At 42.9% G+C, this 27,759-nt stretch overlaps 1 protein-coding gene across 1 annotated transcript; it reads right to left on the bottom strand.

The window, feature by feature from the left end:
• Positions 1–350: 350 nt before the first annotated feature.
• LOC112935036 (membrane-spanning 4-domains subfamily A member 4A) lies at positions 351–25,088 on the bottom strand. Its single transcript, XM_072745710.1, has 9 exons — positions 24,836–25,088; positions 17,867–18,082; positions 17,434–17,488; positions 11,410–11,569; positions 10,171–10,299; positions 6,634–6,690; positions 5,308–5,466; positions 3,648–3,749; positions 351–693 (listed from the first exon to the last, which is right to left on the bottom strand). The coding sequence occupies exons 1-9, from the start codon at positions 25,086–25,088 to the stop codon at positions 604–606; spliced, it is 1,221 nt and encodes a 406-aa protein (XP_072601811.1). The 3' UTR covers positions 351–603.
• Between the last annotated feature and the right edge of the window lie 2,671 nt (positions 25,089–27,759).

Below are 27,759 nucleotides of genomic sequence, written 5' to 3'. Positions count from 1 at the left end.
TGGCCAGGGAAGCAGAAAAATGTCGTCTTTAGGGAGCCCTCATTTCAGCAATATCCTTTTAACCTTCTGCTGCTGAATCTAATTTACCAATTTAATGTCCTTATACAGAGTTCTGAAGATGGATAAAGACTTTTATTTTTTTATTAGAGAGAAAGAGCATGAGCGGGAAGGGGTGGAGGGAGAGGGAGAGAGAGGATCTCAAGTAGGCTCTATGTTCACCATAGAACCCAATGCAGGACTTGATCTCACCACCCCAAGATGATGACCTGAGCCAAAAATCAAGAGACAGATGCTTAACTGACTGAGCCACCAGGCACCCCAATGGATAAAAACTTACAAGCACCACTGACTCATTAAATGCATGATTTAATCACTTAATTTCTGCTACTGTTGATAAAGAGCCAGGAAAGTGAGTTGTTGAGTTCTCAGGGGAAAGTGAAAATGTGATTCTGAATTTTATGTGTGTGTGTGTGTGTGTGTGTGTCTCTGTGTGTGTGTACACACTTATTTATATATATGTAGAAAGCAGAGTTGGATTCTGGTACTTTCCCAAATGAGGTTCTTGCACAATTCTCAGGATGGATTTTCTGGAACATTTGGTTGTCAGTCTGTTGGTGGCATCAAACCTGCTGCAAATGGTGCAGGAGCTGCTGTTTCTGCCACGTGAGGATTTGATGGCATAATCCACACAACCTGTGAAATCAATCAGAATGCCATAGGTGAGTCAGTCAAAACACCTCAGGGCTTCCCTTTCCTGTCCACACAGTGGCATTACTATCAGAGTTTGGTTTTTCTTCTCTGAATTGGGTCTCCAGTCGACTTGGTGGGGTTTCTCTGGCATTCTGGAGCTCAGAATGGATCTTGGAAAAACATGCAGTGATAGCTCTTGGCATGAGGTGCTGCTGGCTGTTGCTGTGACCCTGTGAGTGGACGGATCTTACATGTGAATGACGGTGCCCCGCAAGTTGGAAAGCAAGGGTAATGGACAATCTAGAGCTCTTCTTCCGAATCAGGTTGTTTACGCTGATGGCAACGACATACCCAGATCATGATTTGCTGGCCAAGACCCAACCATTTCAAAACCACATTGACCCAGAAAGGCAGGAACCATCAGCAAACTACGGAAAATGCTGGTCTTTCTTCCACAGACTCAGTGTGAAATGCAGTGTGTGTGTGTGTGTGTGTGTGTGTAGGGGCGGTGGTAAATAGAACCAGGAAGAGAAGAAACTTCAGCATTAATGCCTCAAAGACATTGCCCTTCTGGATTCACACCAAGAGATTTGTGAGAACAGCCTTTCCCACCTCTGTAACTCCAGGAGCAGAAGGGAAAGCAGGCCTAGACATCATGATAGGAAGGTTACTAAAGAATTTGCCTCGTTGGGGAGATGTTTTGGTCAATGCAAATGCAACGCTTCACTTAATGAAATTACAAAGTCATTAGGAATTGCTGAAAACTCTGACTTCTAGGCTCTTACAACGCGGAATTCCACAAAGAGAGTTAGTCCATCTCTCTTCTCGGGAGCAGGAGGTGTGGTGCAGCGTGGAAGCCTCAAAAGAAGGTAAGAGGTACAGAATGGTGGAGAGGAGCACGAGAAGAAAATAATCTCAACAAACTATTACTATTTTATGATTTGCCTTTGGATGATAAAAGTAACGAGCAACTCTTGGCCTTTTCATTCAGTTCTCGGAAAATATCCTTGTCCTGTTCCGCCTACTGGCTCCCGGTCTCTTCTCTCCTCCCATTTGCCTATCCTCCCTCTCTGGGTGATCTTTCAGTGACCAGGAGGATCTTCTGCAGGTCTCTGGGTAAGAGGTGGGCAGGTGTGCACACACAGGCCTAGACGTTTGAAACAGTGACTTTTCAGTGAGTCCAGGGAAGGTTGCTATGATGAGATAATGCAGCAAAACCTGGCGCTCTTGGGGACGTCTCCATTGGGAAGAATTCTCTGACCCGGGCTAAGAGAGGGGGCCCTCTGGGGGACTAAGGATGGAGAAAATTAGTTTGTCTCTATTGGTTGTGGTAGGCAGGATGCTATGATGATGCCCCTGTGTGATTCCCCTGCTTGAGTATGGGTGGGACCCCGGCTTGTATATGATGGGATACCACCTGGGGGCAGGTTCCTGAGCAGCTGACTTTGAGTTTATCAAAAAGGACATGATTCTGTAAATCTTTTTCCAAAGAAGACACACAGACGAGCAATAGGAAAAGATGTTTACCATCCCTAGTCATCGGGGAAACGCAAATCAGAACCACAAAGAGGTATCACCTAATAAACCTGTGAGAATGTCCAGTATCATAAAGACAGGAAATAAGTGCTGGCGAGGATGTGGAGCTTCCTTTCCTGCTCCTCTGAGGGGAAAGTAGATTGGTGCAGTCAGTGTAGGAAACAGTATGGAGGTTCCACAAGAAATTAAAAATAGAAATACCAGATGATCCAGATATATGTGCCTCTATGTTTATTACAGCGGCATTTACGATAGCCAGGATACGGAGGTAACTCTAGTATCCACCGATAAATGAACGGATGAACGAGATGGGCAGGTATATGATATTGGATATATATATATATATATTTAATATATGCTGGAAAAATACTCAGCCATAAAATAGAATGTGATCCTGTCATTTCTGACAAGATGAATGGACTTAGAAGTTAATATGCTAAGTGAAGTAAGGCAGGGACAGACAATTCCATACAATTTCCCTTACAGTTGGAATCTAAAAAACAAAACAAAGAGATTTTTAAATGGAGAACAAACTGGTGGTTGCCAGAGAGGAGGTGGGTGGGGGAAAGGGCAAAATAGATGAAGGGGCTTAAAAGGTAGAAACTTTCAGTTATAAAATAAAGCAGTTGTGAAGACGAGGAGTACGGTGTAGGGAGTATGTCCATTATGTTGTAATAGCCTTGCCTGGTGACAGGTGCACTTACCGCCATGAGCACTGGGAACTGAACAGAATCGTCACATCCCTAAGCTGTACACCTGAACTAACATAACTCTGTACATCAGTCATACCTTATTTTAAAAAGGGCGTTATTCTGGGCAGGCTTGACCTAATGACATGAAGTATTGAAAGGAATCTTAAAGCATCGGGGATTTACACTCTCTTGCGGCCTCAAAAGTAGAAGTCAGTTGTCGTGAGTTGCTCAGCTGAAAGGAAACCCAGTCTGTATGTTGGCAAATTGAACACCAATAAAAAATAAATTTATTATTTAAAAAAATAAAAATAAAATAAACAGGATTGAAAATTTTAAAAAAAGGAAACTCATTCCACACATTCGCATGGAAGAGGATCAGAGGGGGGTTGGAAGGGGAGGAGGGCAGGGGATGGGGGTGACTGAGTGATGGGCACTGAGGGGGGCACTTGACGGGATGAGCACTGGGTGTTATTCTGTATGTTGGCAAATTGAACACCAATAAAAAATAAATTTATTTTAAAAAAAAAAAGGAAGAGGATCAGAAGCCTCAGCTGAGCCCGCGGCCCCTGCCTTATCAGACCCTGAGCGGAGGAGCCAGTGGGGCTGTGCCCACGCTCCTCACCCACGGAAACCGGGAAGTCATAGATGGGTGTTGTTTAGGCCTCTGGGTCCCTGGAACGTAGGGCCAGGGAAATCTAAAGCCGACTTCAAGACAAGCCCAGTACCCACCTCGTCAGTATGGCAACAGGTTACTTTGCACCCAAAGGAAGAGAGGGACACAGCGATGCAGAACTCAAGGACGTTTAGCAGGATCACTGTAGCATCCAGGCCCTGGGGACAGATTTATAAGAGGGATACGTGAGGACTAGAGACGACAAGATGAAAACACTGCCCGTCTGATTACAAGGCTAAAGGAGAGGCACTGGCCGGAGGTCAGAAAAGACTGGCTCCTCCAAGACGTCCTCCGCCAGAGGAACGGACGGAGAAGCTGTGGTCTGTACAGTGGAACGTTCCATGTTCCTCAGCCATCAGAAAGGACGGACACCCCCCCCCCCACACCTGCTTCAACGTGGATGGAACTGGGGGGAATTGTGCTGAGCGAGGTCAGTCAGTCGGAGAAGGACAACCATCAAATGGTCTCACTCACACGTGGGATGGAAGAAATAGTGAAAGGGGTTAAAGGGAAAGGAGGGAAAGTGAGTGGGGGAGAAGCAGAGAGGAAGACAAACCACGAGAACGGCTTTAAGTATGAGCATGAACGGGAGCTGGAATCAGGGAAATCTCACCCCGTTTCCCAGGTCCTCCCTGCATGACCCTGCGGGCGGGAAATCCAAGTTCTCTGAAGAAACTCTCTTATTCTGAGTGAGCGGGAGAATAAGCTTGCCTACTCTAAGCACCGCTAGAGACCTCAGCGGGGAGTACCATTCGTTTAGCAGACAGTCCGGGGGTTATTTTGTTGTGACTAGGCCCCACGCAGGACTCGTCTGGGATTAGCCTGGGACGGAGAAGAGCCAATGAGCCTAGAAGAATGCTAAGTTTCCAGGTCGGGGTGAAGGCGAGGGGCGGTGAGACAGAGAACTACCTGAGCAGCAGGGTATGGCCAGAGGGAGCTCGCAGGGACGACAGAGAACAGGGAACTTGTGCTGAGAATGGCCAATCGACAGTGTTTATAGCCTTTTAGTAACAAAGACTCATTTTCATTCGGCCAGGTCTGTGCCGCGGGAACACTCGCTCCCTTCCCTCGTGCAGAGGCCTACAGCTCCAGGACCTACAGTGTCCCGCGCAAGTAGCAAGTTGGAGCAATAAGCCATTAGCAGAACATCTACATGAGGGCAAGTCCCGCAGAGCAGTAGTGAGACACAGCTGGGAACTGAGAACTTGCTAAGAGTTGGACGTTGAGGCCGGGAGGTGCCCGATCTTGCGAGAACATCCAGAGATGTGCAGAGGGATAACGGGTGATTTGCCACTTGTTGGAAACAATGTTCAAAACAATTTTACTATTATTTGAAAACCAGGACCTCCATCGGGGAGCCCTGGGGATGCAGAGGGATTGTCGTCCGGGTTCCCTCTTTAGGGTGGGTAACGGAGTTGGTGCTTTGAAATTCAACAGGAAAACAAATCGGCAACATGCTTAGTGCACTGACCAGCCAGAGTAGGTTCCGTGACTATGAGCTTTCTTCCCACTTTCCCTCATCACATCCGGAGAAACAAAGAGAAAGAGGAGATGCGGGCCCAGCTCTTAAAGAAAGATTGCCCTTTTTTTGCAATCATTTTCAGTTTCAAAGTGATTTATTCACCAGTCAGGAACTACGGAGCGTTACGTCTGCCAGAGCCAGGGCTCCCCTGACTTGCTCCGTCCCAGTATCCCGGGAGATGAGGAGGCACTCACCATTAAAATAAACAGGAATGTGAGGCAGGCTCCTGTTTTTGTGTCGTGGCGGCACCCAAAGAAACTATATTTAAAATTATCCAAATGGATTACATTGTAAAAGGCCCCTATTGCGGCCAAGATAGAGCTGGTGATGTTTACTCCCAGGCTGCTTCTGATCTGGGAAGGAAGGAAAATCAATTCAACAATCCAGTGGTATCCACAGGGGTGTCCCCACCAAGCACTTGACACCCACAGCTTCTACCCCCACAGCCCTGCTGTTCTATCTTGAGTTCTCTACTGTCCCCTCACTTGTCTCTCCTCTCACAGCTCTTCCAGCTCGTTTCCTGCACAGACCGCAGTATGACCTTGTGGTTTTCAAGCTGGAATCCTTCCGATGACACCAGCACAAGAGGAGAAACTCTTTTTTCCATGTTGGCTAGAGATGTCCACGCCCAGCTCCTTGCGCAGCTCCTCCGTGCTCTGCTTCGGGTGCCTGACCCCACACTAGTTTCCCCATGTTTCTTGTCTCGCACGCCTCCATGCTTTCGGTGGGTGACCTTCCTCTGCTCTGTATTCCCTTTTTTTGCATTCTCTTCCCTTGGAGGCTTATTCTAAGAACTAAAATTCTCCAAGAAACCATGAGACGTTTAGTGTGGCTGTAGCATAAGGGAGATTTTAATGGTTCTACCCGGACCGGATGCTAGAGAGACACTTGAGGTCAGATTTGGAAAACCCATGGAGATCTGGAGATCGTGCTCCGGGCTGATCTCTATCCCTTGAGCAAAAAAACCTCGATTATGGTCGTTAGCCAGCAAAAATAGTTGATGAAATCTGGGCCTTTGTCTTTTTGGGCTTTGCGAAAGACATTGGCATGAGAGTTAGGTTTTAAATTTGCATTTCCTTGTTGAATAGCCTTATTGTGAATTCCTCTCATTGCAAACTAAATGAAAATCCTTTCCAAATACAGTTAGAAGATACATTTTAATCAATAGGTCAATAAATATCATGCCACACCAGCACTCGGTGCCACTGTCACGGCCTGGATCTCAAGCTGCAAGGTCTGCTGGCCCATCTGACATTCCCTTTCGGGAATTCTCTGTATTTTCAGAAAGACTCAGCAACCACCTCCTCAAACTATTCTTTGTCATATGAGTAGTTTTCTGACTAGCCAGGTTTTTAAGACAATTTCTGAAAGACCAATGCAACTATGCAAAACTTACCATCTCTCCTGAGTTTCAAAAAACAATCTATTTTCTCCTCTTGTATAGTACATACTTGGTCAGTCCTTCTTCTTTTGGGACCAAAATAAGCAACTGATAGATAAAGAAAGGAAACGTGACTCACCAGACCTTTCGTAGTCCTATTGCCGGCTGCAACTGACAAGGACCCTGAAGTAATAAACTAGTAACAAGAGAAAAAAATGCAGGCAAAAAAACTTTAAACAAATATTTGAAGCTAAGACCTCCTGAAACTTATCGCTACCTGTGATAAGTACGCAAAACAGACCAGTTATATTGGAGAAACACAAAAGATTATAAATAACTCTCTTCTTTTCCCAGAAACAACAGAGAAATTCTATGAGATGGATTCACAAGGGAATTTATCAAGCCTTTCGAAAACATAAGTGCAATGCCATTTAAACTGTTTGAGGGCCTTGAAATAAAAGGAAAGCTTCTAAATTCCTGACCTGAAGGAGCCCTAATATGCTACCAAAATTTATGAGTTTATAGCAGAAAAGAAACTACACATCGTTTTTATTTAAAGTGACTACTAAAAGTTATACACAGGGATCCCTGGGACACTCAGTCGGTGATGTGTCTGCCTTCAGCTCAGGTCATGATCCCAGGGCCCTGAGATCCAGCTCCACATTAGGCTCCTTGCCCAGCGGGGCGTCTGCTTCTCCCTCTCCCTCTGCCTCTCCTCCCTGCTTGTGCTCTCTTTCGCTCACTCTTTCTCTCTCAAATAAATAAATAAAATCTTTAGAAAAAGACTATAAACGAAATAGTAGCAAAGAATGTTTCAAATTCCATATTCGATGCTGATTATTTTTTAAAAATTATAATATACTATTCCATTTGACTCCATCAGTCGGGTAATTACTGGCCATTGAGCTAAAACAGGTGGAATCAAGTGATTGGACCCCCCTGCCTTAAACTATTTGATGTTTGAATTTCTGGGTTTGTTTTCCAAATTTGATTTTAAGAGTTTCAAAAATTGTGTCTTAATATCAAAGACTGATGGAAGGAAACAGCTTGCTACGTTTATTCAAACCATTTCTAAAGACCAAGACGTGGAGATGGTAAAGTTAAACTTAGTCACTTCTGGAAAAAGAAATAGAAGGGAGAATCATCCATCATATTATATGAAATGAATCATGACAATGTGACATATTCCTTCAAATGTGCAGGTTTCTTACCATTGAGTATTATTACAATTTATAAACACAGATTTAAGGAGAAAATTCACATACTAATTGTTATTTATGTTTACAATGTTAAGACATAGAATTCAACATTATTAGTGACTTCAACATGATTGATAAAAGATGAAGAGTTCCATTTTCCATAATATGATGGAATACTTGTCTCAGTTTTATCATATTTAAAGAGGAAACACTAGGGCCATCTTTTTAAAGTCAAAGTCAAGAGGACTATGTAGATGAACATGTGTTAATTATTCTTAATATATCAACCAAAATAACTATATAAGAAATATATTTGAAGAGAATGGTTACATTACTGCTATTTAAATATGTTCTGCTGCAGATCTCCAAGAATATGAATTAAAGGCTAGTGTAACTCTAAGGAAATTTGGTAAGACACATAGGAAGAACATTATATTCATAAATTATATTTAAAAACATATATATTTGTATGTGGGTGGGGATTTTTTTGGTAAAGATTTGTTTAATTATTTGAGAAAGAGAGCACATAAGTTGGGGAAGGGGTGGAGAGGGAGAGAGAGAACCTCAAGGAGACTCCACGAGGAATGGGGATCCCAATGCGAGACTCAATCTCATGACACTGAGACCATGACCTGAGCTGAAACCAAGAGTCAGACATCTAGCTGACTGAGCCACCCAGGTGCCCCTGTATTTGAGTGTTTAAAGACAGAATTTAATAAGAGGACTTCACTTATCATAGCAAAAAAATGTATAAAGTTTCTGAGAGAAAAAAAAAAAACTTAACAGGGACTACAAGTAATGGAGAGGAGTAAAACTTTACAATGTTCCAAAGTCCACAAATGAAACCTTGAACAGATAGACTCATGTGGGAATAATCATCTAGTGTCATCCTGGTGAAAGGTGTCTAGCTGCACTGGAGACTAAATCACCAAAAGTAAGAGATATTTGTGATTGGTTCTTGGTATTGGTTGTTGTGCTATGTAAGAGAGTAAAGGGAAGCACATCACAAGTGAGGTTTGGAAACAAGGTTGGAAGAATGATGGAAGGTAGCAGCAAAAATGTTCCACAAACTAAGCAAAGGCTCATCTAGTGGGATTCCTACGATGGTCTGAGTGATAGCTCAGTTGGCACACATAGCTCCTGCAGTGCCTGGAAATCTACTGAACATGTCGAGAGGAAGGACATAAATTAGGAGAACTGGTTTCCAAAGTGGTCTTGAAATGGAAATTAAAGGGGAAGCAGAAAATGAGAGTGGCTAATGTCTGCAAGATTGAAATCAGAACGACCCTGTTTGAGCCCTGATTCCCGTACCAAATAATTAGGTGATCTTGGGCAAATCACTTAATTTCTCCAAGACCCAGTTTCTTCATTCACAAAATGAGGGCAAAGGTAAAGCCTTTCTCAGAAGTCTGTGATGCTTGCACAAATGGGACTGAATATACAAAGCATTTAGAAGAGTGCTCAGACTACGGTAAGCACTGAACAAAAGTCATTATTGACATTAGTGTCATCAGACGTGTAAAGCATTGTACAGCGGCACAGAAGTAGCACCGCAAATGCTTCTCTTCCAATCTTGCACTTCTGTAAGCAGGCAGGGGGAGCAAAAAGCCAAGTCTATAATAAAACTCTACACGTTCACATCCTCAACTTTGCAGATAAATGGAAACACTTCAACACTACAATATTCTAACATAAAACCAGTGTATACATTTATTTTCCTCTTGTCGCTTGAGAGCTATATCCTGTTAGCACTCTTAATTTGCAGAGAAACTCTCTTGCATGTTATGTGGAGGGAAAACTTTTTACTTCTTAAAATTTCACTCAATTGTTCTTAAATTTCTGAAATAAAAGCAATCCAATAGCAGCTCCATTTGCTAGGATTTGATAGCTGACTATAAATTGCCTGCATGCCAGCCATGTCTCCTATGCTTTCTTGTTAATGAACTCATTTTGTTCATGAGCTTCAGTGAAGCCTTCCCAGCCTACTTGAGGACTGAGTCCCAATTAGTCCAAGCCAACAATGGCAAATCCATTACCTTTGCCCAGAGTTGGTTTGGGAATATAAAGGATCTATGTGCACAAAACGTTGGTGAACGATGAGAGGAATCGGGTGTGATATGCTAGCAGCCATCAGCAATGAGGTCCTTGCACTCCTGAACCAACGCTGGAAATGACTAGCCCTTGGGTTTCTTGCTGTGAAATAATAATGCTTTCAATGTTTAATCCATTCTGGTTTGGGTCTTTTGCTACATACAACCGTAATATATCCTGATACATACTAAATATTTAATCATCCCAGTGTTCTAGGAGTCTTATTACTCCTACTTTAAATGTGATACAATTAGGTCAAAAGGAGATTAAATATCTTTCTCAAAGTTATAGAACTATAAAATAGGGTTGGGATATGATTCCAAAGCTCAGGATATTAACAACTACGTTAGGTTGTCTCCACCTATATCAGGAGCTATTCTACTCACCATCAGTGACCCCACTATTCTGAACAAGTCATGCTCTCCCAAAAGACCGCTTTCTTTGAACGGCAATGTGATACTCAGGTGTATTATTGTGAAGCTGAGGACCATCAGGGCAATCAGGATCTGCACAACCTAGAAATGACGAAGAAAGTAAATCTGATTATATCTCACCCCCTTTCCAATCACTAAGTTACCCCTCTTCTACATCTTTTGAAATAGTTTGGTGGCCCTGATATTTTCCTGTTACCTTTCTTTCATATAAAGGAGTATGGATACATTAACGTACTAAAATTGTCTCTTGGGATATCTATTTCTATTGACCCAGTCATTTTCAAGGTAAAAAGAGTGCACCAGGACCTACCCAGAGATGCTTTACTGACCCCTGTGACGCTACTCCTACTGTAGCTCTTGCTCTCCTTTGCACACGCTCAGAGAGAAATGATCCAGAAATCAGGAAATATTCTAGCAAGGAAAAATAATGTAAAGGAAGGAGCATGTGTACAGGAGAAGAAAAAGAAAAGAACGCTATGATCTTTTCTTGACATCTGGGCCCTGAGGACATAAGTAAGTACAGGGGTCTAAAAATAGAAGTATTGGAGTATAATTATCCCATGGAAATAAAAGGATACAAAGGGTCATAATGATTTTGTCCCATTGGTTTAAAGCTTGGGCTAGAGCAGCAATGTCCACAATAGCCAAACTGTGGAAGGAGCCTTGGTGTCCATCGAAAGATGGATGGATGAAGAGATCAACCTCTGTAGTCACTCTCCTTCCACTTGCACTAATATGTCTTTCTTTAAACTGTCCATTTCTTTTAGGCTCACCCCCCTGGTACGCCAGAAGGAAATGCACAGAGAATAAGACTGTAGGCTAAGGAGATTTCCCAGAGATGCTCCCTGGAGCATCAGATATCAGGAGGATCTGTTGGGAGGACACCAGCTAGTGTGCATGTGGCCTTATCTTTTGTTGCTCTTCCCTGCTGACATTAAAGTTATCATGGACCATCCACAACCCCAGAATAGACCCAAAGTCACTGTTTTTTAAATACGATGAGATCAGAAGCAGGATGTAATAGAATATTGCATCACTCTTTAGTTATAGGGCCTGAACATCAAATACCATTATGCTTAGGGCTTGCTAATGTTATCTTGAAGCTAATGGGACAGAGTATTTTTCATCAAAACTGATCAACTATGAGTGTACAATACAACTGCTCTGCTTCCAGATCTGCAACGGACTTACCCCGAGGGCTTTAGGTTCCCCCTTCAAGAACTTCTCTGATATCCCTTTATGCAGATGTGATCGTAGAATAGCAGTCTGCTCTGGCTGGTACACACCAGAGCCAGTGCCTGGTGTGGTCCCTTCTGGTCCTTGTGTGGTTGCCATGGCAGCAGAAAAGGAGCTACAAGAAGAAATGTAATTTAAGATGAGGCCCTGTTATTGCCAGGACAGCCTGTCGTCTACATTCCCTTTCTTTATTATAATAGCTATTAGAACGTCTTTGCAAAATGTAGTTATTGCAACGGCCGCTGGGAAAGTGGAACAAGACACACTTTACAGAGTGACACAGAGAGACAAAGACACATGGGAAGAGAGGATGCCGTGTGTCATCAAGATGCTCGAAAGAACTGAAGAGAGGGGAATCTAGATAGAATTGAAGTGAATATGCTGGGCCCCTCAAATAGATGAAGTCTGCGCACAGATTTTCCCTCTCTGATTACAACCGTTTCCCCCTTGGAAGATGACTTTTATCATAGGAATAAACTACGTGGAATCATTTGTGTTCTGATTGTTTGGAAAGTGTTTTATGGTCCCCGTTTACTCCTTGGAGCATGGTTATGTACTCAGAGCCGGAAACTGCCTCAGAGTCATCTTTACTAAATATGATTTATCAGGAAAGGATGTTGAATTTTGTCAAATGTTTTTTCTGCATCAATTGAGATGATCATGTTTGACTGTTTATGGCATTCTGTTAATGTGGCATATTAATTAATCCATTTTCATATGTTGGACCGTCCTTGCATTCTAGGCATAATTCCCACCTGGTCATGGTATATAATCCTTTTAATATGCTGCCAAGTTTGGATTTTAGTTCTTTGTTAAGGATATCGGTACCGATAGATGTACGGGTAATATTCTGTAGTTTTTCTTCTCATGTCTTTATCTGGCTTTGGTGTCAGGGTAATGCTGATCTTGGAGAATGACTTAAGGGGTGTTCCCTCCTCGTGAATGTTTTGGAGAAGTTCGATAAAGGTTGGTGTTAATCGTTCTTTAACTGTTCAATAGATTTCACCAGTGAAGCTATCTGGTCCTTGGTTTTTCTTTGTTGCAAGGTTTTTAATTATTCATTCAATCTCCCTTCTAATAATAGGCCTCTTCAGACCTTCTCTTTCTTCTTGAGTAAGTCTTGGTAGGCTGTGTGTTTCTAGAAATTTGTCCATTTCCTTCAGGTTATCCAAGTTTTGGGGAACCAATTATTCAGAGTACTCACTTATAATCCTCTTATTCTTTCTATAAAATCCAGACTAATGTCCATTTTGACTGATAATTTTAGTTATTTGACTCATCTTTTTAGATAATTTAGTTAAAAGCTTGTCAATTTTGTTGATCTTCTCAAAGAACGAACTCTTGGTTTCATTGATTCTCTCCCTTTTTTTTTTCTTTGAGCTTTGTCAGGTTTTAACTTGTCCTGTTCCTTTTACCCTCTCCCAATTCTGTGGTAGCCCTGAAAACTAGAAGCCTTAGAATCATGGCAGCTGTAGACACCAGCCACCTTACAGCCTGTGATGGGGTTTGAACAAAATTAGAAGTCCCTTAAAAATCCCCATCCCCAGAGACTTGTCACTGTTTGACCTGTTGGGAAGACATCTGGGAAAGCTCTACTCATAGATCTTGTCTTTACTTGCTAGGACTTAAGGTTTATTCAGTGACAGAAGTCCAAACCCCAATGTTTTGTCAAAAGAAGTCATCAGAAATTGTTTTTAATTCACGGCTTCCTGTGGCAGTGATACAGTTCTGGTAAAGAAAAAGCTGGATTACAAAAAAATACTTAAAAGAAATAAAAAACACAGGAATGAGATTTTTGCAGGGATCTTGAAATATTCTTAGTATATCCCCAGGAATCTAAAAGGCCATGCACATGTGTACGTTGTATGTGTGCTCAGAATTGACCTGAGGAGTCCCTAATTCCTCAATGATGGCTTTTCTTGGGGCTCTGTGCAAGCAAGAAATAACGGCTATAGAGAAAGGAAACAGGGCTGTTAACTGCTGGAGTATTACTGTTGTCCAATGAACATACACATACATGACCTAAGACAAAAGGGGTAGGTGACTTAATGGGAGCAGTGGGCTCTAAAAGTTATCTGTTAGGGCAGCCCTGATGGCCCAGCGGTTTGGCACTGCCTTTGGCCTGGGGTGTGATCCTGGAAACCCTGGAGTCCCACATCGGGATCCCTGCATGGAGCCTGCTCCTCCCTTTGTCTCTGTCTCTCTGTCTCTCTCTCTCTCTCCCTCTCTCTCTCTCAGTCATGAATAAATAAATAAAATCTTAAAAAGAAAGCTATCTGTTAAATCATTAGCTGACCATTAAACTAATCAAGCATAAATTCTAATGTGTATAGATTACAGAGAATACAGACTTCACAGAAGAGATCTGGCAGTCACAACACAACAACAAACAGCAATGACAAATAGCCACAACACAATGACTACATGGAATGGGGGATTCCTTGAGAAGATCAACAAAACTGGAAACTCAGACATCACAAGAAAAATTGTGAGAAGAAATTACTAAAATCAGGAATGTAAAAGCCAACATGTTACCAATCTTTTTTTTTTTTTTAAGATTTTATTTATTCATGAAAGACACAGAGAGAGAGGCAGAAACACAGGCAGAGGGAGAAGCAGGCTCCATGCAGGGAGCCCAATGTGGGACTCGATCCCAGGTCTCCAGGATCACACCCTGGGCTAAAGGCGATGCTAAGCTGCTGAGCCACCTGGGCTGCTCCATGATTACCAATCTTACAGATAAAGAAAAAGAATTACAATGGAATACTATGAATAACTATATGCCAATAAGTGAGATAACTTAGATGAGGCAGTTAAATTCTTATAGAGACACTAATGAAACTGATGTAAGAAGAAATGTAGGAGCTGTATAGATCTATAACAAGAACTTAAATTAGGGTTTTAAAAAATTCGTACAAATGGGAAGACCGGGTGGCTCAGCGGTTGAGCTTCTGCCTTCAGGGCGTGATCCTAGGGTCCTGGAGTTTGAGTTCCCCATTGGGCTCCCTGCATGGAGCCTGCTTCTCCCTCTGCCTGGGTCTCTGCCTCGCTCTGTGTGTGTCTCTCATAAATAAATAAAGAAAATCTTTTTAAAAAATCCATATGAAGAAAAACCCATGCCCGTATGGTTTCACTGCTGAATCCTATTAGGCATTCTAAAAATATTCAATAACCTTACTTCAAAAAGTCTTCAAAAAATTGGAAAAGGACACTTACTAATTTATTGTTTGAGGCCAGTGTTACCTAGAAATCAAAATCAAGAAAAGACTTCATAAAAGATGAAAACTACAGATGAATATCTTTTATGAACAAAGACACAAAACTTGTTTGAGGATCCAGTTTAGGCAGCTATGCATCCCCTGAGTCCCCTTTTCAGAGAATTCCCCAGACCTGGTTCTGTAGATGATAAGAGACATAGAACAACAGCAGAATATACATTCTTCTCCAATATACATGAAACATATTCTAGGATAGACCATAGGTTTGGCTACAAAACAAGTCTTGAAAATTCAAAAATATGAAAAGCATATTATGCATCTTCTCTGACATCAATGGCATGAAGCCTGAAATCATTAACAAAAGGAAAACAGTAAAATTCATGAACATATAGAAATTAAACAATGCCCCTGAACAACCAATGGATAAAAAAAGCATTAAACGGGAAATTAAAAACTAAAATTAAAAATTTCTTGAGACAAACAAAAGTGGGAACACAGCAAAATTCATAGCAATAAGCAACTACATTAAGAAGCAAGAAAAATCCCAAATAAACAATCTAAATGGACACCCTAAGGACTAAAAAAGGAAGAATAAATTGAGTCCCAACTTAGCAGAACAAAGGAAACAATAAAGATTAGAGCAGGAATTAATGATATAGAGAACTAAAAATCAGTAGAAGTGATTAAACAAACTAAAGGTTGGGTTTTTGAAAGCATTAATGAAACCGACGAACCCTTACTTAGACTAACCAAGAAAAAAGAGAAAGACCCCAAATCAACAAAATTCTAAATGAAAAAGGTGACATTACAACTGATACCACAGATTCAAAGGTTCAAAGACTACTATGAACAACTATGCACCAACAAACTGGACAACTTAGAAGACATGAAAAAATTCTTGGAAACCTACAATTGACATAGATTGAGTCGGGAAGAGATAGAAAATCTGAATAGACCACTATTCTACTAGTAAGGAAATAAAATCAGTAACAGAAACTTCTCCCAACAAAGAAAAGCCCAGCACCAAATGACTTCACTTGTAAATTTTAGCAAACACTAAAGAATGAACACCAACCTTTCTCAAACTCTTTCAAAGAATCAAAAAGGGGGAAACTTCAAACCTTATTTTATGAAGTCAGCAATAGTCTGATTCCAAACTCAGAAAAGGACACTGCTAATGAAGATCTTGGAGGCCAGCATCCCTGATGCATGCAGAAATTCTTAGTAAAATACTAGGAAACTGAATTCAGCAGCACGTTGAAAAGACTGTTCACTGTGACCAAGTGGCATTTATTCCTGAGATGTAAGAATGGTTCAACATATGCAAATCAATGATATATCACAGTGATAGAATCATAGAGAAAAGAATCATGATCATCTCAGTAGATGCAGAAAAAGTATTTGATAAAATTCAACATCCATTCATGATAAAAGCTGTTGACATAGTAGACATAGAAGAACATACTCAACCTGATGAAGGCCACATATAACAGGCCCACAACTTACATCATACTCATACATAAAAAGTTGAAGATTTTCTTCTAAGATCAGGGACAAGACGAGGTTGTCTACTTGTAACACCTCCATTCAACATGGTACCAGAAATCCTGGCTAGAACAGTCAGGCAAGAAACAGAAAAACCAAGTATCAGAATTGGAAAGGAAGCATTAACATTGTCCTTATTTGCAGATGATATGATTTTTATATTTAAAAAAATTATAAAGACTCAGCCAAAAACCTGTCAGATCTAATCAATGAATTCAACAAAGTTGCAGGATAAAAAATTAATATATACAAAAATCAGCAGCATTTCTATACACTAACTATGGAATTTATGGGAAAGCGATGAAGAAATTGATTCCATTTGTGATTGCATAAAAACAATAAAGCACTTATGAATACATTTAACTAAGAAGGTAAAAGATCTCCATGTAGAAAACTGTAAGATATTGATGAAAGGAATTGAAGACAGGTATCAATGAAAAAGTATTCCATGTTCATGGATTGGAAAAATTAATACTGTTAAAATATCAACACTCCTGAAAGCCATCTATAGATTCAATGCACTGCCGGTCAAGATTCTAATGGCATTTTTTACAGAAGTAGAAAAAGAATAACCTCCTAAAATTCATATGGAAACACAGAAGATTCCCACTAGCCAAAGAAAATCTGAAAAAAGGAGAATTAAGCAGAAGGTTTTTTGTCTTTGTTGCTCCTGCTACAGATGTGGAGACACCTAGAAAACACCCCACTCTTTGTGGGTGAGGACTACCACCCTTGTCCTGTTTCCTAATGTATCACCCGTTCCCTCCTGGGTCCCAGCTGCCAAGGAAGGAGCAGGACGATGGTGGGCTGCACCTCCTTCTTTGTCAAACTGATAAAATAGAAGCACGAAAGGAGGCCTGGCCTTGGATGGTTGCTTGGGGATGATGATGGGAAAGTCAAAACTGAGCAGGGAGAAGGTCTGGACTAGGAATCAAGACGTCTGGTTCCTGGTCCTAGTGTGATCCTGGATAAGTCATTTCCCTTCTCTGGGATTCACTGACCTCATCTGAGGAATGAGTGCATTAGACACAGTTGCCTCAAGCTACTTTCTGATCCCAAGGATGACAAGAAACTACAAAATCTCTTTGCTCAGGGGACTTCCTCACAGGCAGCTTTAGTCTATGGCTTGGTGTCTCACGAGTGGTGCCCCCAAATGGTTGGAGAACTAGGTCAGGCCGCAGTGTACCCCATGCCCGCGGAAGATGGGATACCTCACCTTCGCATGATATCATCTCCAGCAGACTCTGCACGTGGCGGGTCCTTTCTGAACGCTCAATTATAAAAATGATGTCAGAGACAGAGAGTAAAGACCACTCAAATACACGAATTTTAAGTACACGAAATTTCTAGTGAAAAGTGCAAAATATTGCTTTCGGCTTCTTAAGAGCCTAGGGATATAGGAATCAAACAACCTCATCCGACATCAGCCTCTAGGAGCCTGTCTTTACCCCTGTCCTCTGCAGCAAAGAATGCTCTGCAACCCCACCCTCCAAACATACACTTAAAGGTGCACTAGACCCACCCCGACCCAGAATACCAGCTCATGCTCTGAAACGTGACCTGATCCTCTCTCGTTCCACTCTCAGGGATCCTAGAACCAGTGGATGAGAAAACCATCAGCCCCAGAGCCGAGGAAGGCATGTCCCTACCTTTCTTCAAGCCTGCAATGCCTGCAGCGTGTCTTGTGAGTGCCACAGACCCCAGGCAAGTGCCTTCAGCCCAGATACAATACTTGCCCCCGCTGCACACCTCGGTCAGGTCAAATCTGCATTCCTCTCCTGAGTATTTCTGAACCCCAAAGGCAGTGCTGAGATGCACAGCTGGTTCCTTCTTTTGTGACGGAAGCGTTAACTGATTTAATGTCCCTAATATGGGTGTGGGTGTCTGTTGTGAAATTTGCTGAACAAGCAGTGACAGCCTCACACAGTCTTCTATAGGAAAAGAATAGCAGGTACAATACTGTGTAGGTAGTGTGTGTGTGTAGTGTAAAATCACCGTGTATATCAGTGGAAATCAGTGATTAAGGAGTTACTATGGGTCAAACTTTGCTCAAAGGTCTTTATACACACAAACTAATTTAATGGCATTTAGAACTCATTTAAAAAGCTCCTCTTCACAACTTCACACATTTGCACCCCTCTCCTCACCTCCCTACAGAACTGCATGTTCTGTATTGTGCATATACACAATTTGACTATGTTATTTACATGAAAATCCAACATCAGGGATGAATGCCTATGAAGTAGCAACACGTCAATGCATGGCAATGATCAATAAGACACATTTCTAAATCAAAGAGGCATCTTGTATCATAGAAAGAGCCTGAGCCTGATACTAAGACAAAGCTAAAGCCAACCATTGACTCCTGGCCTTATTATTTCTCTAAAAATAAGGTTCCTCATTTGTAATATGAAATTGATATTTTGTATGGAGGAGAAAAGTGTCTGAATATGCAGAGGAGACTTCCTAAAAGAGCATCACAGTGGGGACCTGATGAATTAGCAGGAGAATGGAAGGAGGGTTAGGGGAGGGGAGATTCCAATAGAATCAATAAAATGAGGAAAACCAGAGCAAAAGAGATCCCTGACCTGCATTTGAGAAACTGAAAGAGCTTCGTAATCGCTGAAGGAGAGAACTGGAGCAGACCTTAAGAGGAGTCAGACAATTCAGGACAATTCAGGGCTTTGTAAAGTATTCTAGTAATGAGAATTTATAAAGTCTTACATTAATGAATGCAATCATCACCAGATTTAAAACTGATTGGATGGATGTTTACTCTGTGTTCAGACATTTACTTAAGATGTGTGTCTACTTCTGTTTTCACGGAAGCTGAAACTGGAGCGCAGGCACGTGCACAGAGTTGCTGTAGGTAAGGCTGAAATCCAGTTTTGCCTAAATTCAAAAGATTGTGTTGTTTGGAATCCTCTGGAATTATCCTTCCCAAAATGAAGGGAGAAAAAGTCTTTCAGAGATGGTAACCTAGGCACCAGGTAGAGAAACAAAGGAAGAAATAACACTGAAGTCCCAGAGTGAGGCTGACGGAAGCCCGGGTTGTGCACAGAATAGATGAGGCCACTTGAGCCAGCGCCGGAGCTACCGCGGGGACGAGAAGTGCAGGAGTCTGAGAGACACTTAGGTAGTCCTCAAGGTCCTACTTGCTGGAAGAATGAATGTGCAGGATCAAGAGCAAGAGCAGAAAGGGTGACACTCAGATTCTGCTTTAGGGAACTGAGTGAGTGATAGGACCATTCTTTAAGGCAACGGACATGGCCAGGGACAGGGTTACAGGTACAAACGGCAAAATTTGGGGCATGTTTAGTTTGGGTTATGTCACGACCTTCAAATAGGGCTGGCAGTTCGGCACTGGGTACCTGGCAGGAGCCAGCCAGCGAGGGAGAGCAGGCTGCTGTTGCAAACAGGAGGATGAGATCCCCCAGGCTTGGAGGTGAAGGCAGAGAAGACCAAACCCTTTGAGAGAAGATGAAACCAGTTCCCAGAGGGCTGTGGAAAGAGAGCTCCGCAAGGTATTACGAAAAGTAGGAAAATGTGCCATCGCAGATACCAGAGGCTACGGCGAGTTTCATGACCTTACAGGAGATGCTGAGATGCCGCACTGGAGACAAATGTCAACCCCCTCTCCCACCCGGAGTGCGCGGGATGGCACAATCATTAGGCCCAGCAGGAGCTGGCAAGCGCTGCAGAATCATGGAGACACAGTGAGCAGTGGAAATAAGTCATGTGGGGAAGAGGGAGTAGAATCTCTCTACCCAAAGCAAGCAAAGAAAATTGCCATAGAAATGAGAGCAAACACACAGAGTTCAGGTTCCGGGTCAGTAGTTGCAAAGAGCAGGGGAGCAGGGCAGAGCCGGAGCAGCTTTTTAGCTAATTTGTTGTAAAGATTTTGTTGGCGACAGCTGGGTCTCCCTCACCCAGGCACCACACGCCACCGTGTGCAGCCCCCGCCAAGGTCTGAGAACTGTTTTCTGAACAAAATTACGGGTCTGCTGCAGGCAAATACCCAGGATGTGAGTGTTAGGTCTCGGGGGGAAAGCAGAACAGAGGCAAGAATCACGTCAAACCTTCAAAATAACGGGAAGAGGAGAGAGTAGGGAGGCGGGTATTGTGGGGTTGGCACTCTAATCAGGGCCCTGACTGCGTCCTCTAGAGCTGGGATTCTCATGGTGGAGAATCAGAGGGCAACTTGGTTTAGAAAAGCAGGGTGGTCCCTCCCGCCCAAGTCACCGTCTACCTGCAGGTACTTCGTGCCACTCCCCGCAGGATCATCACATGCAGGCTGGGTGAGCAGAACGTATATGCGCTGACATGAAAAGCTATTACCAAGTTACAGTGTGACTAGCAGCAGCATTTCAGGAAACCAATACCATAAAATAGAGTAACCAGGTTAAACAAAGGAACATACAAAAAAATAATAATAATAAAAAAGACAAAGGAACATACAAACCCTTCTCTGTTTTTTTGGCAACTGCTCTGTATTCTCTTGTCTCCCCTTTATTGCTACATTTTCAATATGTGTATTTTTTAACTGAGTATTTTTATTATTATAGTTCCCCCTTCAATTAGTCTACTGATTATATTGTCTTTTATTCTGTGTTTAGTTATAACCCTAATTTAAAAAAAATAACAGCATGTATAACTGATTTATCAAATTCTAATAAGAATTAGAACTTTTATTTCTTCCAGGGAGGCCAATATAGATGGTAGATTTCATTCCAAATATATGAACAAATATATTGTGTATAAGTAATGAAGATTTCAGACAACCTTAAAAAAAAGACTAAAGTTAATTACTTATTATTTAAAAGAGGAAATCTTAATAAATCAACATAGTTTAAAGAATGAGAAAAGTCGTATCATACAAGTCCTAGAGCAAAGGCTTCTTGATATCATGCAGAGTTAACCTTAGAGCAGAAAGCATTACGGATGCAAAAGAGGAATACATCCTTATAAAATTATTACTTATACATCCTTATAAAATTATTACTATAGTCAAAATCTCTAGAAAGATGGAACAGTTTTAAATGTGTATATATAGTTAAAAACAGTACCTATAAAAATAGAATTTTAAATGGTAGTTTTTACATATAATCAAGAAAGGATATACACCCAGAATATAAAGGACTTATATAAGGATTAACTTAAAAAGAGACAACTCAGCAGAAAATTGTTCAACAGACTTGTCCAGGCATTTCACAAAAAATAATACCCAAATGGACAAAAAGATATGAAAATGGGTTTAATTTCATTAGTAATCAATAAAATGAAAGTTAAAACCATAGTCAGATACCACTGGACGTAAGAATCAGCAAATATTCTTAATTAGAAAGTATCCTAAATACCAGGCTCACTTCTCTGAGTTTTTTTTTTTTAATCATTTTCAATCATTAATGAAAAATTCCAAGAGATGGCAAGTCACCCCTATCTATATAAATAAATTCTTCAACCTGTCTTTCCTTCCATTCTCCAATTCCCGCCATCGGCCAAGCCCAACCAGATGGCAAAGATCACCTCTACCACTATTGCTTGGTTTCAAAATGGGTCATTCTGGTATTTCCCAAAGTGTTTTGATTGAAAACTAGTCCCTTGAGATACCTTGATGGGTAAAATAGAAATGGGTAGATTCCATGGATCATTAAGCTTAGAAGGGAAACTTCACTATCTTCTGGAAGAACACAATGAATAGTAACTAAGAGAAGTCCTATAAAATCCTAATATTTCATTTAGAGGTATCTGATACCACTTGGGGATATTTCTACTGAATTCTATTGGTTTAGTAAAATAGAGTCAAATGGAGGGAGTGGATATAGGTGATACCTTAGGAGGGAACTGAGATATATCATCAGAGGAAATTAAATTCCAGCCTCAGTGAAAGAGAAAGGAAAAGCCTCAGACATCTGGTATTAAAGATTAGAGCAGAGGAAAAATGTGAGGACAAATATATTAGAAACCCGGAGGTCATGTAAAGTTGAGGTGATACATTTAAGCACTGATCTTCATTATGTCGAGTCTAGGAAGGATATTGCTTTGCTTTCTTTTAACAAAAGATTTTTTTTTCTAGTGTTACATAATTCCGAATTAAAAACACAAACACAGCATATTTTTCTGTGTGGGCTTCCTCTATGATGATGAACACAAATGGTTCTGCAAATAGCAGATACGCAGCAAAGAAAGGTATTCTCCTTAGGAAATCACTCCGAAATGTTTAATAAATAACCTCAGACACTTGTCCCTATTCATGACTAATATATAAAACAACCGCTAGAGACCCATATAGACAGTCGGTTTAGTGACAGTCGCCCAACTAACCCACACCCGCACCAGAGCCAGGTACGCTCACCACAGTCTCCTCTTTACCATTGTCGGCTCACTCAATTCTGCTCATTTATTGCTTTGCAATAATTTTGCCAATTAAGTAAATTAGGTTTTTACTTGAACTTCTCGGAAGATGTCTTTCAGACCAGTCATGCCATATGCATACATACATACATTTCATATAAATAAAATGTTTAAAAAAGGTGAATTCTAAAGGCCTACAATTTCAGGGAAATCTAATATCACTTTTTTTGAACACCGAGTTTCACAGAAAATAATAAACATCAACAGTCTGTGGCAAGTAATTCCCCCAACCCTTCTGTTTTTTCGAGAGTTATAAAGACAGGGGGATGCCCAGGTGGCTCAGAGGTTTAACGTCTGCCTTTGGCCCAGGGCGTGATCCTGGGGTCCCGGGATTGATTCCCACGTCAGGCTCCCTGCATGGAGCCTGCTTCTCCCTCTGCCTGTGTCTCTGTCTCTCTTTCTCTGTATCTCTCATGAATAAATAAATAAAATTTTTAAAAAAGAGATAATAAATTCTTGGTACATTGGATTTTATCTTGTGACATTGGGACAGGAAAAAATAAATTCCACAAAAAGCTAAATAATATATCTTAGCACTTCTCCAAATCCAACTTCAGTGGCTTGATACAATATCTCTCGGTTTCATTTCCTCTAAATTCCGAACCCAGAATGATCAGTTATCTCAAGTTTCCTATCGTATATTCATTAACCCAAACAGATGCTATTCCCAAGCAGCCAATCATTATAATACGTTTTATTTTTAAATATATATATATATATTTTTTAAGTTTTTATTCATCCATTAATGAAAGACAGAGAGAGAGAGGCAGAGACACAGGCAGAGGGAGAAGCAGGCTCCATGCAGGGAGCCCGATGCGGGACTCGATCCCAGGACCCCGGGGTCACGCCCTGATCCAAAGGCAGAAGGTCAACCGCTGAGCCACAAAGCTTCCTTGAAAGTGTTTTGTAAACTGTCAAGTACTAGGCAAATGCAACTGATTGCTGCTTTCCCCAGGCCATTCCCAGCACAAATGCTCACCCAATGAATTATGAGGTTGGATTTCTACGTTTCAATACTTCTTTGAGACAGAATTGACATGTGCCGCCCTATCGGTTCCAGGTGTGCAGCAGGATGATTCGACATTTGTATACGTCGCAAAGTGATCACGTCTGTCCCCACACAGAGTTACATTTTTTTCTTACCATAGGAGCTATTAAGATCCACTCTAGAGAAACGATTTGATAGGCCAGTGAAGCCTGACTCAGTAAGATGTGAGCTTTTGCTATGAGTTGTAGGAAAAGGGTATGGAAAGCACAGGGGCAGGAGCTAACAGGGAGCAGAGGAGGCCAGAGGTGGCAAGAGACAACCAGAACCAGAGACCCGCTGCCTGCCCCAGAGCCTGTCGCAGAGCCTGTCGCGGGGCGGGAGGATGGGGAGGGAAGGGGCCAAGAGGAGAGAGGGCAGGATTCCACGGGAAGGCCCAATGTTCATTTCTGCTCAGCTGCTGAACCCAGAAGGCAGGCCGGTGAGGTTTTGTCTCTTCATCCTGCAAGCAAGGAGCTGAAGGAGACTCGTTCTACCTGCCAGTTAGGGCCCCTGCTTAGTCCTCGTGGCTTCCTGGGCCAGGATGCGCAGCTGATCTGACCCCCCCACCTGCCCCCGCCAGCGATACCACCTCCCACGGGTATCTTGTGACCGTGACTTCTGCACACCTGAGCGCCCTAATGCACAAAGTGCAGGCCCTGATGCAGCCTGGTCTGCAGCCTGCTGTCTGCCCCTCGGTGGCTCACACAGGCAGGGCTCGGGGTCCACATCTTGTCCAGTGTGTCCGGTAGCAAAGAGCAGATGGTGCCTGAGATAAGCCCGAAGCGCAGGGGCATTTTCTCAGGTCTTTACCCTGAGAGCCTGGACGTAAGTGTCCTAGAGTGTCCCCAGCCTAAGAGAGCCGCACAGGAAGGCGACTCTAGACACCAGCTGCGGAAACACCAGGGACAGCAGCAAGACGCCAGCGGATCCACAGGGGCTCAACCCCAAATTGGGATTCAGGCTCCCTGTCACCTCTTCTCTCCTCCCTGGAGGGGAGGGAAGGGAGTGAGCAGACACTTGCTGTTGTCTCCTACGGGTGCGTCCAGTCTCCACGTTAGCCCTGTGAGCCAAAGCCAAGCTCCATTTCATCCTTTCTCCCAGGATGGGGGCCCGTGTGCCCCAGTGGGAAGACCTCAGGGCAGCAGACATGAGCTCCAAGTGTAATCTGGCCACTCACCACTGTGTCTCTCCAAAATCTCCTCAAATCTGTAAATTTGGAGTGAAAAAGCAAACCGTGCAAGGTTGTCTGGAGGATTAAGAGAAGCATTTGTCCCCCCAGCTATGGCTTCTGCTGGGGCCACGTCCTTCACAGTCAGCCGGCAAAGCAGCTCCTCACCCGGATTCCTGCTCAAGCTGCTGGACTCCGGGAATGCTTGCTTCTTCCCAGGCCCACAGTCCCCAAGGGGGAGCAGCTTCCTGCCTTTCCTCATCTTTGTTGCCTTAAATCTCTTCTTATGCATTCATTTAAGTCCTTTCAAATGAGTCCCATAGGGTCAGTTCTGTGTCCCAGTGAGATCCTGGCTGATAACCCGGGATTCAGCAGCACCAACGTGGGGGGTGAAGGACGACAGGGAAGTGCCTCCTCGAGCACTTCCCTGGGTGTGTTCTGAGCAAGCAGGGATGGTGCCTCCCAGGATCTGTGGGATCATGCCTTGTCCTGAGCATGGCCTCCTCACCACTCTGCTCGCTTCTGTCCTGCCTCACCTGTGGCCTGTTTTCAACACAGCGCAGTGGCAGAGTGATCCTGAGAAAACACAGACCCCGTGTCTCCTTGGCTCAGAGTCCCCCAACGCCTCCCACCTCACTCAGAAGAAAAGCTCAAGTCCTCAGTCCAGACCTTTGTTGATCTGTCCCCAGGCAGGGCAGCCGGCTGGCCTGGTCCTCCCCGCCCCGGCCCCCAGCTCCCTGCCCCAGACCCGCTGCCTCCTCACAAACACGCTCACCCGGCCAGCTTTGGTCTTTCCATTGCCTCTGCCCAAAGAACTGCGGTGAGCTCCAGGGATCTGTATTATCAGGTTCCCCAAAATTGCTTCATTCCACTCATGGATGCCCAACATGATCAGTCAGAAGAATAATAGTACTCATGTTTTAAGTTAGATGAAATTGTGTTCACCTCAATTCCTTCGGGAAAAAATCCCTTCATTAACCATTTTGAATACAGAATGAGAGCCCCAGGGGGTACTCAGGGAACACAAGGTTGTTATTCAATTGCTGGCCTAAAATGGGGTATTCTAAACTCAAAATTCCTGTGGGGGATGTAGGAAGAGTCAGAATAAACCCGTGAAGCCCTGTACTGTATGAAATAGTGAGGGGATCAAAACCAAACCAAATAGTACAAACCAAAAAAAAATCTCCGATAGTGGTAATAATGGCCCAGCCGTGAGGGAACGGACTATTACAAAATATTCAGTCCTGATTTTATTTCGCCTTGTTAATGTTCCTCTCGGCTCTTCCACTGACCCAGTCTCTGGCATCCAGTGTCTATTGTCATCTGTTGGCTGCATTGGGAATGACCGGGTTGGCTCAATCCCATCCAGAGACATTTCCAGCCCCGGAGATCATGAGCTATTCCAATGTCTCCCTCGACCTATTTCCCTGGTGTGTGTTCAGATGCCCAGCTCCCGGTGTGAGGAGGCTCTGGGTCTGGGTCAGGCTGTTTCCTGCCTCTCCACGGAGATGGAAGGAAGCCAGGTGTTGGTGGTGCCACCTGGACTCATCCTGGAGCCTTCCCCAACCCTCGACTGCGGCAAGGTCCACTTTCCCATAAGACGGAAACCAGGACCAGGCAATGTCTCTGGCGTCCTATCCACAACCCGGATCATGCAGAACAGGGGATCGGGTGAGATACTCATCTCGGTCTCTCCTTCTACCTTAATCCATGGCCTCCTCCATCTGGCAGGTGCTCAGACTTTCCAGAATGTGAAGGTGAAGAAGAGAGGAGACTAGAGCACATATCAACTAGACCGAGTTCAAAGGATTGCTTTCACCTTACCCACGGAGGAGGATGAGGTGAGATGAGGGCACAAAAAGCGCTCTTTGAAATTAAAGCAGGACGTGCTCCCTTTCAGCACCATTAACACCCATCTTGAGATTCAACTTCGTGCTCAGTTTTTTATCTGCAATCTCAACGATCCTTACGAACATCTTTCTGTAGAATAGTATCTCCTTTTAGCAGACGAGACATCAGAGGGATGCTTTATCCGCTAAGCCCTCAGGTAATATGGGACAGAACGGGGTCCACCCAGATCTAGTACACACCGCACAACCGTGGGTCCGCCTCCCTGAGAGCCTCCTGGAGCCTCCCCAAGACGGGCTTAGGCCTGAATTCCAGGCACATTTCCTTGCCCACTATCCCCTCTTGTGGCTCGATTAAGTAGGTCAAGTCGATGTTCAGAAAATGAGGCAGGTTGGGCCCTTGGGGGCTCAGAAGTTGAGGGTCTGCCTTCAGCTCAGGTCCTGACCCCGGGTCTGGGAACACTGGGCTCCCCGCAGGGAGCCTGCTCCTCCCTCTGCTTGTGCCTCTGCCTCTCTCTCTGGGTCTCTCACGAATAAATTAATACAATCTTTAAAAAAAAAGAAGAAGAAGAAGAAAAAAAATAAAAATAATAAAAAAGAAACAAAATGAGGCAGGTTATTGAGAAAGAGAGTTGGGGAAATTGGTTATAAATCCATTACCTTCACAGTACAAGTCACTTTCTTTCTCGGGGTCACACTTTTCTCCTATTTCAGTGTAGGGAGGTCTCCGATTCCCTTCTAGCTCTGATGTTTATATTCCTATGTTCATATGTTTGTATATAAGGTGCATATTGTTTTCTCAAGTAAAGCCCCCTCCAGCACCTTCATATTATAAGAAGTGTGTGTGTGTGTGTGTGTGTTTGGATTTAATTTAAGCGACTCCTCAGTGAGCATCTCCATGTTTCTCTTATATTGGTTTATTCAAGTATTTTATAATTCAAATAATGTCTTTTTTTTTGCCTTCATTTCTCAAAACTTGGGTGTTAAAAGCTGTCATGAATATTGTGTTTTTGTTCATTGTTCATATCTCTAGACAAATCTTTCAATTATTTTTTATTATTTGTATATTATGTGACTTGGTCACAA

Source organism: Vulpes vulpes, unplaced genomic scaffold, assembly GCF_048418805.1.
Source record: "Vulpes vulpes isolate BD-2025 unplaced genomic scaffold, VulVul3 u000000659, whole genome shotgun sequence".
In the NCBI taxonomy this organism is placed as follows: domain Eukaryota; kingdom Metazoa; phylum Chordata; class Mammalia; order Carnivora; family Canidae; genus Vulpes; species Vulpes vulpes.
The sequence above is the reverse complement of the archived record's forward strand: the minus strand, read 5'-3'. Positions and strand labels throughout refer to the sequence as shown.

What these genes read in the sequence shown, in the direction of transcription:
- LOC112935036 (XM_072745710.1), bottom strand. Translation starts at nt 25,088, where the DNA reads ATGAGGAAAGGCAGGAAGCTGCTCCCCCTTGGGGACTGTGGGCCTGGG. An exon ending in GGAGATGATATCATGCGAAG is followed by an intron (nt 11,570 to 17,433) that starts GTGAGGTATCCC and finishes TTCTTCTTGTAG; the next exon opens with CTCCTTTTCTGCTGCCATGG. An exon ending in CCTGTTGCCATACTGACGAG is followed by an intron (nt 694 to 3,647) that starts GTGGGTACTGGG and finishes TTGATTTCACAG; the next exon opens with GTTGTGTGGATTATGCCATC.